At 40.5% G+C, this 12,258-nt stretch overlaps 1 protein-coding gene across 6 annotated transcripts in view; it reads left to right on the forward strand.

Annotated features, from left to right (window-relative positions):
* mast4 (microtubule associated serine/threonine kinase family member 4) overlaps positions 1–12,258 on the forward strand; it is a 144,611-nt gene that overhangs the window by 100,816 nt on the left and 31,537 nt on the right. For all 6 annotated transcript variants that reach the window (XM_061261933.1, XM_061261935.1, XM_061261934.1 and 3 more), the window contains 3 exons: positions 3,883–3,971; positions 9,914–9,983; positions 11,876–11,954. In XM_061261933.1, the coding sequence (XP_061117917.1) occupies positions 3,883–3,971; positions 9,914–9,983; positions 11,876–11,954 (238 nt within the window). The remainder of the gene's footprint in view (positions 1–3,882; positions 3,972–9,913; positions 9,984–11,875; positions 11,955–12,258) is intronic.

Genomic DNA, 12,258 nt, shown 5'->3' on the forward strand with positions numbered 1-12,258 from the left:
TCGGCAGTTTTGGGTTAATGGCGTATTTCGATTGCGGTAGTACTCGGTTGTGCTGTGTGTGGGGGTGGTTATAGATGCAGGATGCTACATGGGTGATACTCTGTCTCCTAGAAGTGTGTGTGCTCCTCTGCCAGCAGAAACCAGCTGCAGAAGCCTGCATTTTGGTCTTAATAATCTGACCGCATTGAAAACAATACTCCTTTCTTCCCTGCAGCTACTTTCCTGATTATCTCAGTTCATGTTCATTTTTAATTCTGTTTAAATTTTTATTTATAATTGTCACACATGCTGTTGAAGTTATTATGTCTTTGGGAAAAATGGAATGTGGCTGCAGTAAGTTTGGAGTACTCCTGCAGTGCCAACAGTTGAAGCTCCAGCCGTGCACGTTCATACACAGCCTGTCTGCGTGCCATTGGTAATTGTGCAATATTGTGATTTGGTAGTAAAATCCAGTGCATTTTTCTTCTTCTTCTTCTTTCTTTCTTCCTCAGCATGTTGTTCATCTCCGGAAAAAGAGTGATATCATATTTGTTAGATAAGTGGTGACTAAGCCCTGTCTATCTATGGGAATTGAAAGCGGTCCAGTCCTTGTGTGCTATCCTGTGAGCTCATTGACTTCTGTCTGCATATTCACCAGGTGCAGTGAGTGTGGTAGCTAAGAGGATTTGTTTTGTGAGCCATAAGCGTGCTATTAAATGAGCCGGGCAGTAACGGTGTGGAAGAGCACAATCTGAGCCTTCCATTTGCACTTCCCTGAGAAATGCTTGGGCTCGCCTCAAAGTTCTATTTTGTGTTCTACCATTCTGAATTGATGGGTTCCGGTGTGGAAGGTTCTTGACATAATGCAGCACTATAGCAACAATAAGTGCTACAGATTGTGGAAGAGGTCTGGCAGACGGTAAGGAAAAAACAGATTCGATAAACCATTTGCCTCACTGTCTGCATTGCATTGTTTTTGCATTGTTAAACCAGTGCCTTTTTTAATAATGTATTTGCTAAATTATGGAATGAGGGAGCTCAAGTGTGCTTTAAAACTCACTTAATTTCTGGTCAGAACCCTCAGCTTCCTCCATTTATTACATTTATAGTGTTGAAATGTGTCATAATGAGGCCGCTTGTTTATTTTGGGTTTGTCACAGCTGCAGATTTGAGTCAGCCTGGCCAATACTAGATTATCATATCGGGTAAAGTCCAGCCCTGTATGATGTTGACTTTCTTTGTGCCATGCCCATTTCATCAGGAAGCAAGTCTTGCATTAGCAGCAAATAAATTATCAATAAATAATTCACTATTTCATCAATATTTAGATTCGGGTCATTTGAATCCTGTGGCTGAGGATGAAGCGTTCTTAAATCCATGATCCTCTTTGGAATGGGTCTGAGATGAGCGTAATGGACCTTAGCATATATTGATATTGCAGAGCGATTATGCCTTCGCATGAAATGTAGGCCTAGAACATTTTTTTTTATTTTAAAAGTATTGTAGCCACTGCCCACAATGATTGATGTAATTTTACCCTTTCAGCACACACCAAAAAAGCTCAGTTATACCAGTTGAACTACTTTCTCACCCAGCTATGTTAATTAAACTTGAGTGGTAATAAGGTTGCCTCTAATGATATTTTTTATTTTAATTCTTGTGCAACAGAAATATGCTCTATGGCCGATTCTATTACAGTGCTCATTAGTGATCTGTGTGGCACTTCAATAGCCATGGAGTGTTCTATTGGGTCAACCAGTCAGGTTGACCTTACCAGTTTTTTGTTATTTGATTTTTTAACTGTCCTGAACTAAAGTGATTTGCACCACTTGCCGTATGTTTACTTGCAGAGGGTTTGTTTATATGAATTGTTTGAATAACCTGTCCTGCCTATTGTTTAGTTAGAAAAATGGTCTGCTGGCTTGTTAAAGTTCACAGGGTCACCAGCGGAGTCTGTAACGGAGCTTTTTTAAAGCAGGAAAACATTAGGTCATTCACACCCTCTGGAGTGTATGTGCACTAATGAGCAGAGACAGGGACATGATCAAAAGGGACATGAACACAAGTGGATCCATAAACACAGAATTCAGCCTTCATTGATGAGTATGTACCTTGCCTGAAATGTTCTGGAAAAACATGGAGCCCAAAGCACAAGAGGATATAAAGATTAGAAAATGAGTGTGCATACATGAATATAACACATTTTAATAATCAGACTTTTATTATCTGCCTTCAGGTAAGGCCGTGGCGAAGGAAAGTATTTAGCCTGCATTTAGTGTTCTGCATTTTAACCGTCATTATCAAAATGAAAACCATCGGTGTAATCGGGTTATCGTTATTTCCTTTGCTCATATTACCTTATCCACCGGTACTGAGTAGCTGGGTACAGGCTTCTTGCTGGAGGTTCAAATTTCTTCTGTTTGAGATTTACAGATCTTTGAAATAATATGATTTTCTACTCCTGTTAATGTTTATGTACCAACCAAGTTTTCAGATGTGACTACATTGTGCATATTGTTTAACTTGCAGAAATGGCCAAAGAAAAAGTCAAGGCTTCAATTACTTTCTGGTGTTTTTGAGAACATTATTTCAGTTGTATTGTATGTTTTCAGCTGGTCCAGACAGTCTGTGTGATGAGATGTTTTAGATGCTTGCAAATGGTTCTGATGACCTGCTCACTTCATTGTGGCTGGGCTGGTGTCGGGTCATTGGTGAGTTTGTGGTTAAAGAACATAGACCTCAAGTACATTTCCAAAACATACCACTCAATTGAAATTACATATATTAAACATTCTCAATATATATTTAATGAATGCATTCAGTTTGTCTCATGAGCACACTCTTGTTTATCGAGAGGGCTACTGTGATGCCTGCAACTACTTTGTTGCATTGCTTATATAAACACAAGTGTTTTCATATTATGTTTTTGAATGCCCCTCCAAATTGCAGGTAATTGTTAATCTGTTGCCCTGTGGTGGTGTGCTGAATAAAGCAAAATATTTGAAAAGATATTTTGCTCCAGTAGCTGGCTGAATTGTACCTGGTTTATGGGTCATTCCTTTCAGGATTTGTGCAGGACTCACAGTGTGTCTGGACTGTGCTACATTGCAAATGACATCTATTTAGAATTTCACAGCAGACAGTGTGTCTGCATGGGAAAAACATACTGTATTGAATTAAATGGTCATTTAGCATGGTTAAAGAGGCAGAGATGATGTAGGGTGGCAGTAAAAAAAGGAAGATTAATGGTAGGCAAGACGAATCATAAACAAGGAGCTGTGTGGAACGGGAAAGAAAGCAGAACGGTTTTATCAAGGAAGACAGCGAGGGAGGCCTCCAGTGGTCCTTGTGCTTGCTAGGAGGGGGAAAGGCTGAAGGCAAGCGCTGGGTTTTAGGTAGGAAAAGAAAGAAGGAGCGGGAATAAATCAAACAGAGGGAAGCTCTGATGAAGGGAAGGTTACGTTTACAATGGTGGGAATTCCCCAAGTTGGACACGCTGAAATGTGAGAGGAAACCGGAGGAGCCGGCGTTTATTGTTGTTAGTGTTCTTACAACCTCTCATAATCCCCCACCTGTATGACTCATGCTAGCTCTGACATTCCCTGCACCAACCGGGGACCTTGAAGCCTCCATGCAGCCTCTATGAACAACTAGCCTGCTTTTGCAAAGGCAATGGCGAATGGAAGGGTCGTGGGTGAAACGTAGTGATATTCATGCTGGCAATACATGCATCCCATGGTGTAATAAAAGTAGTCATGCTTATAAATTAGATAGAGGGTTACATTGTTTTTGTCTTCACTGAAATAATGATCTCTAAAGAGATTGTTGCTGCATGGGCTTAGCAGAAATGTGTCTACGGTCAGCTTCTCAGACAAAAATGTAATTATTTTATTGTTTTCTTAGCTGCAGGACGAGCAACAGGAAAAGTCTGATTGGAAGTGGACAGTCTTCAGCGCTTCCTCGACCCCACTCGCCCCTCTCAGCGCACACAGGTAATGCCTTGTCTGTGTCTGTGTCTGTGTCTGTGTCTGTGTCTGTGTCTGTGTCTGTGTCTGTGTCTGTGTCTGTGTCTGTGTCTGGAAATGTCTACATGTGTCTGTCAGTGAGGGGTTGAGTATTGTGCAGTACTTGCGTGCAGAGAGTGGATTGAGAAGCCAGCATCCACTTCATTGAATGGCTTGCATTGTTCATTGTAAATGAAGGAGCGGTTTGGTAACCCAATGGCTGAAACAGGATCTGTATCTGATTCATGAGTGACCTGCAAGATCCTCCTCTGCCTCCAGTTCTACACAGCCATTTTAATTAGGTGCTTTTAGTGTGAGGATACAGTATGTTACTATAAGTTCAATTCACAACCTGTCATGATCTGTCGTTTTTCAGTTCTCAATTAGATTAAAGTAAATATGCATGGGAAAAACACACTGTATTGAATTAAATGGTCATTTAGCATGGTTAAAGAGTCAGAGATGATGTAGGGCGGCAGTGTGCTAAATGTGCTTAATCTCATAAAGATTTTAACAGTCTTAACAAAGCAATTTTCCTTAATTATTCATTTATTCATCCAATGTCACCTAAATAAAATATTTTTGTTGTCTGTTGTTTTCTGTACAGAAATAATCAAAGATGATGATGAGCAAAAAAAATTGTCAAATCAAATAAGCATTGAAATTCTGTAGCTGAAAATTCTGCATTAGTTTGCTTCCAAACTCACCTTTTGAACTCAAAACAAATAATAAATAAATGCTTTTTTCTTGTGTTTTAAAAATTCAAATTTAAATCCAGCAATGGCAAAACTTTATACTCGTCAATGCCCATTCATAACTTTTTTATAAATAAAAGTATTTCTTTCCTTGATTTGAGTGGTCAGATGGATGTGCAAATGTACACTCAGTGAGCACTTTATTAGGTATTTATTAGACTTCTTTTTTAGACTGATTGGTCTTTTGCTCCTGTAGCCTATCCACTTAAGAGGTGTTTAAATATGCCTGGCTTCCTGGCTTCAACCAGTTAGGCCCTTCTCCTCTGACCTCTTTCATTGACAAGGCATTTCTGCCCACAGAACTGCTGCTCACTGGATGTTTTTTGTTATTTTGCATCATTGTCTGCAAACCCAGTTTCTGAGATTCTACCACCCTCTCTAGCACCAACAATAATTCACGATCACTTAGATACAAATTTCTTCCCCATTCTGACATTTTGTCTGAAAAACAGCTGAACCACTTGACCATGTCTGCATGCTTTTATGCATTTGTTGCTGACACATGATTGGCTGATGAAATATTTCCATTGACCAGCTCGTGTACAGGTCTACCTAATAAAGTGCTCAGTGAGTGTACACATGTACAACCTCTGGATTTCTGACACTGTGTTTTCTTGCTTATAAACAAAAAAACAAACATGCATAATCTCACAATTCCATCCATTATAAACTGTAACGTCATCAGAAACATCTGTAAGTGTCTAAGAATCAAAAACTGCCTGAAGGTGAACTATCACTTTATGACTTGTGAAAAAAAGAGCGTGATAGTGAAATCCCCCATGCCCCCACAATATCCACCTCAGCACCCTGCCCTCCTTTGCCTTGGTACAGCTTTTCTGAATTGTCATACTGTCTCCGAATATTAAATTGTCCTGCCATTCGCTGCAAGGCTGCACCAGTGACGCAGTGTCGTGCTCAGCGATTGTGTTCTGCACAGAAGGTGTTGGAGCTAGCAGGAAGCTAGACCTACAGAGAACAGGGAGGGGTCGACCTCCCTTACAAAAGAGAGTTCCTTCCTGCCCCTGTGAAAGGGAGCAGGAGGTCTGCCGTTCAGTGGTCCCATTGTGTCCGTGTAGCCGAGTGCTTGTTGACCTGCTGATAAACGTTAAGGTGAATTGTGAAAAATGAAGAATCGTGAGGTAAATGGTATATGAAGCTGGACTACAGTAAGACTGCCATGGGATTAGGTGAGTGTATTACTTCAGGTGATGTGGTGCTGTTTAGCCGTTTAATGAGGGATACATTATGCATTATATTTCTCTGCTGATGAAGTGGTGAAGCTCAAATAGCCTTGTGAGCTTGTGTGTAGATCATTCAACGCTGTGTTTAAATCGACAGTGTGTACATAAGCAGTCATGTTGTGGTTTTCTTTAGTTTCCTTCAAAAAAAAAACCATCCAATTCCCTGTTGACTCATAAATGATAAATCCATATCATATAAAATGGCATTGTGGGATTTACCCCTTTTAATAAATAAATTAAATACATGCTGAAAGACTTCAGCAGCCAACCAATGTGCACAGTTGGTGGGGGATTTCTGTTTAATCATCGACTATGTGAGTCAGCTGGCAGCTTTGATCATCTTGTGGTTGACTGCATGCAGTACCTAGTGTAGGCAGCTCCAGGGCTTACATGACTGTCTCACAGTCTTCTGTCAGACAACCTCCAAACCACTAATGCATTCCTGATAGTGTTAAGGCCGACTGTCTGTATCTACACACTTGTCTTATTGTTTGGAGATATAGTCACTGCACCTGAAAAGAGCAAGATCAGTGATCAGTTTAAAATCTGTACTTTGCATGATAAACCAGGTGTAACAGCATGGTTAAAATAAATGTGGTTCATTATGGCGATTTCAGTGCAGTTTTTCAATATGAGATGTACTGCACCTGTAATCATCATCACTAATCAGCAAAAGACACTGTAGGCACCTCTCCAAATCTGGTCAATATTAAGGCCTCAGGTGTACTGTCATGCTTTGAGCCAGTGATGGCTTTTATGTCGTTATAAGCAGCACGTAATTTACAGCACAATTAAAAGGCTTGCATTAATCACAGTCCAATGTGCCCCACTACGATCGCTACCGCCACAAATTGTGAGGAACCCCTCTTTATTGTCAGAGGGGTGCTATTGTTTTCCTATGCTAATTAACTGTTTACTCTCTCTGCTGCAATCCAGTTAATTACCTCCTTAATGTTGGACTCAGGGTTTGCTTACTTTATCAGGCGGCAAACACACATCCTAATCGCTGTCAGATGGGACGTAGCCCGCGTCTTGTATGTTAAACTGCCAAACAAAATCCCCCAAAGCTGTTGGGCTCTGGTAATAAGCGGATCTTGCACATATGGACAGAGAAATTGATGTTTAGTTGTTTTTTTTTCTTTCCTCCCCCTTTTTGAGGTCTCCCAGGCATTCGCTCACAGATGGGTGATGGAAGGCTCTTAGCTTTGGCAGAGAAGCTGAAGGTCACCCACTGCATTTGCTCAAAGCACCTTGACAATTACTCACCGTTTACTCATGGGCAGGCAGAATGTGCCGCTTATACCCCCCCCCCCCCCAATCTTAAACCTGGATCGCTTCCCAACTCTCTTCCGCTGTCATCACGGCATATTTCACAGCTGAAATTTCGTGACTGGTTCTGGGGGGTGGGCTGGTGGGTTTAAATCCCATATTAGACATTTCTCAACGTACGTGCATCCGTTGTGAATGTGGAAAAACTGCCAGATAACAGTGGGGTACCTACTGTTTTAAAAGTATGTGATTAATCGTCTTGTTCAGGAGATTCTTCATCCCTACAGTCCTTTTTTCTCTCAGCCTGAAAGCTGGGTGAAAGTCTGCCCTAATATGCAGATATCTGTGGTGCTCGCTAGGATATCAAAAGCCATTGGTCCAAGTCCTTTTGGATATTTAAGCTGGTTCCCTTTCTCTCATCTCCATGTTGCCACTTTGCTGCTGTTGTCACAGGTTTCTGGATACAAGTGCAAGTAGTGCTCTTGGCTTCATTTTGTTTGTGTGAAGAGGTTTCAAAATGGTCTTGCGCTTCCCACTGTGATTCTATCCCCACTGCTGAGGGAATGGATATCACATTTTTCACGCTGTCTTGCGGCCAAAAAGTGAACTCAATCGTCAGATAAACCTCCCTAAATTCATTTTGTTTTGACAAACAGAAGAAAGGGCTGGGATAATGGTGCCTTTCACTGACTCCAAACAAACTTATGTTGTCCAATACTGGGCTGCACAACAAATTATTGGAACAAAAGACTCATTCTTTAGTAGCCTGTCCTACCCAAAATAATTTTTAAGCATATTTCCTGTTGAACCTCTTCCTACCCGGGATAATATAGGCCAATTCTCTCCCATTTTCACAAATAATGCTCTATATCTCAAAAACTACACAGGCTACAAATATGGTTCAGAGCTTTTTTTTTATGTGTGGTGAGGCAGTATGAATTTGAGAATGGAAAATAATTAGCTTGAGGTAGGAAAAGTAACATCTTTTAATTCCCTGAAAATGGAGACACTGACACTCTTATTGTATGTCAGTACATAGTTTTTTGTTTTTTTTCCTACATTGCACATGCTTGGGATCGGGTAGAATTTTTGAACAGAGCATACCAAAACCCCCTGGAAAAATTGCATTTCGGAATATCAAGCCTCAAATGAGAACAAAGAGCTTAATTATTCAATTGTGGTAAATAAAGTTCAGAGAACAAACAGGAGCCCTTGACAGATAAAATAGACCTCTGTATGAAGTGAAAAGGCCCCAGGGCCCCAAGTGATGAAGTTGGTCTGGGAAGTAGAAATTGGTCTGGGAAACCTAGAATATTAATCAAGGTTTATTAAATACTACTGTGTAATGCTGAGCTTTGTGTGAGCTGCATTGTATGTGCTTTGAGTTTTGCCAGTGTAGATGAAACCCCACAAATACAATGGCCCATGAATGAGCTTACACCAATGAGCAATCACTCGAGGAACTTGTGGAGGGGTCTCCTGACTACATTTCCAGCATTTAAATTTAAGTTTAACTTCCATTATAGGTATTCCATGTTGTAGCAAGGTACCTCAGCGTTCAACACAATTGAAGAATCAGTAGTTCTGTTCTTCACATCTTTGAACAATGGAAGACCAAGCCCATCTTTGCTTTGCCTTGTAACCTGAAGATAACATTCATTATTAAAAATACAGATATTCTGGATATTCAAAATGGAATTGAACAATGTATGCCCTCATGGCATCAGATAAGGTAAATATGTTATTTTCTGTGGGAAATTGCCAGTCCCTAGATATGAGGAGATTAATTATAGTAGATACTCCTCAATGTGACTTTAAACATGACATACTTTCACTGGAGAATGGTAAAGGAGTGTGTGCATCTAGTCCACAGTTTAAACGTACATGAGGCTTTTGGAGGCACATTATCACCATAGGGCTGTGCAATAATAACAGAAATGTCTTTTTTTAGTTTGCCATCCTTCTTTGTTTCCCTTTAATCAGATGGGGAAGGAACAGCGGGTTGCAGATGCAGGTTTACACACGTTATAGAGCAATGCACCCCAAGTCCAGTTCCTGGCCAAATTTCAGTGCACCCCTATTACAGAATTGCTAATCCGAGGCCATTCCTTTGTGTGGGATATGGTGGATAATCATAAACTCCTTGATAATGTTGGCAGGCTGTAGGCTTCATGTTTTATCCAATGCTTGCTAATTGTGTGTGCTTTTTTGCATCCTAAGAGGGTAATTTTGCACTCTTAACATGAACATTTACAGACATAATTGGTGTAGTTTTTACAGTAGCATTGCAGTTTCAGTATAGGAGGGGTATCACCCCTCCTGGAGGGCTACAGTGTCTGTTTCTTGGTGTATTTCAGCATGCATGATTTAAGTAATTGTTAGTGGCTGTAGTTGTATAGCTGTGTTTCTACCTTACTGTCTACAGAAAACAAATATTTATTTGGCAGGAAGTTTTGGGCATACTGGGATTGTTTCCTACATGTTATAGTTCCACTAATAATTATATTCTTAACCTAGATGCTTAACCAAAATGGGATTATGTATAAGTTTTTTTTTTTTTATCCCAAAATATTGTCAAATGCTGTGGATGAAGGTGTTTGCTAAGCTTGTGAATGAATAAATCGTAGTGCGATGTAATGTGATCCTATGTTTTTGAACCACACAGGAACTAGTCCTCAAGACAGTCCAAGAAATTTCTCTCCGAGTGCCTCAGCCCATTTCTCCTTTGCCAGAAGGTAAGTAAAGATGCTTGGTTGAAATGTGTGGTTCTGTAAAGTACTGTGCTCTTGGGGTGAGGGGAAGACTCCGTCAAGATGGGCAAAGTGTGTACTTTCTACAAAATATTGTGAAAATAGGATGGTGGATGCTTTGTATACTTGCTCACACACATTGCCAATGGCAAATAAATGAATATACGGGCATTGCAGTACAACGCAATAGCAGTGGTTTTTTGTCATTTGTGGTCACACAGTGTTTGTTAAAATCATACTTAGAAAACTTAGAAATTCATAATTTTGTGATTCATTCTATTTATTCTATGCATAATACATTTGTATTAATTACAGACAGCGACTGGTCACAAAACCCCAAAAGTATCAGCCCAATTGCAGAACGAAATGTACCATAATTTATGTATAACGCATGTCAAATATAGTCACCCTCTGATTGGCACTCCGCCTGTTTATTTGCTTGCTGAGTAGAAAACTTGCTGAAAAGATGCACAGATGGTGTGTGCAGTATCTTCACTGCCTGAATGAAAAGCTGTCTCTGTGTGTTTTCTTCAGTGTCATATTCCTGTATATGCGCTATATGGAGCATACACAGTGATGTAGTTTCTGTGCGGATCCTGTGTTGTCGTTGACGTGTCTTGGAGCAGAATGATCAGTGGCTACAGCTTCAGAATTTTTTTTTTTTCATCTTTTGGTCAAAATCTCTCAGCTCAGGAAATGACAAAAGTGCCATTAAATGAAACACCCTTTGATGGAATGTTCTCAGCTGCTGCTGTTGTCTAAAGCACAATATAATGAAATGCATTGAAAGGCTTTGAAAACCAGGGGAGACAACTTGTGAAACGCTTTGACTTGTTCCACTGTGTCTTGATATGAAAACAAAGAAAACCAGGGTCAAGAGTTCTCTCAGCTCTGTCAGAAGTTTGGTGATAAAGAAGGGGGGGCATGTTGAAAGCCTGCGTTATGCAGTCCTTTTGAAATTCTGTGCTTTGTCTGTGGATTCTGTCTCCTAGTTTCTTAAGCAGGCTAGAATGAAGTTTTCTTTTACTCCCCTTTCTTCAATTCCTATTTTTTTGTGATCCTTTTATGCTATTCCTCAGTCATGGCCACAGATCTGACAGGTAAATTTGGACTGGCCCCTTTAACATCTGTTGTCGCATTTCTGCATCAGAATACTCTGAAACCCACATTTCCCAAGTACTGTATGTATCTGCATGTACAGTATATATGGTGTGCATTTTCTGTCATTTACTAAACACTATTTCTCTCCAAGAACTAATAATGCCATTCTCATTATGTTGTATAATTCTCTTTCTGCCAAATTAACGCAACCTGTGAATATTTGTGTTCCTTCCCCTGTTACCGTTTGTTAATCATGTAAAGCTTACCAAGTGTATAAGGCACAGATCAGAAAATATACTCTCTTTCAAAGCTAATGTGAAGTTGAAGCGATCCTTTCAGATCTTAGATATTCATTTTGAAATCCTCTGGAAAATAACCTCCTACATGGCTTGGTCCAATCGGAATTCCAGTGCAATTAGCCACAGATTGAGCACCCGCAGGAAATTGTTTTTGAGACAGAAATATTAAATTCCTATTGTGAAACCTAGCCTGCACCTCACAGCTCTGTGTTCCAACATAGTTTTTAACCTCTGCTCTCCGCCACCTCGTTTTTACTTATCATCTTGCCTTAAACTGCATTTTTATCTCTTGTGTCTATGGCGTATGGGTTTTCTTTGTTTTTATCTTTGTGGATCTGTTGTGAGCAGGGGAAAAGTGCCCTGTGAACAGAAAGTGTTATGATCACTGATTAGTCAGTATTGCCACACTGTATTTTGCATCGCTGTCCTGCGGCAGAGCCCTTTGAACTGACTGCCGTCGTTCTTCTCTGTGTGCAGGACGGATGGGCGACGCTGGTCTCTGGCCTCTCTGCCCTCCTCGGGTTATGGGACCAACACACCCAGCTCCACTGTCTCTGTAAGTCAGCGCCTCCAGCTCCCGCACTGACCTGACCTGAGCACAAACACAAACAATAAAACTCAGGCCTGACTCACTGTACAGCTAGACTTTAGATTCAGCAGCACTTTGTGGTTAGTCCACAGCTTATTTTCAGTTATCAGACTTGATATCATCAGATTTTTTCAGCCATTTGTCAGTGAGAGCTTTGCAGTGGCAAGTTTTCTAGATAATGCCTCTGAAACGTTTCTGATTGCTGTGAGACTTGAATTGCTCTAAAAGTGTTTATAGTTTGAGGCATTTGCGGAGCCAGCAGGACATTGTT

The sequence above is a fragment of the Conger conger genome, chromosome 12, assembly GCF_963514075.1.
Source record: "Conger conger chromosome 12, fConCon1.1, whole genome shotgun sequence".
Taxonomy (NCBI): Eukaryota; Metazoa; Chordata; class Actinopteri; order Anguilliformes; family Congridae; genus Conger; species Conger conger.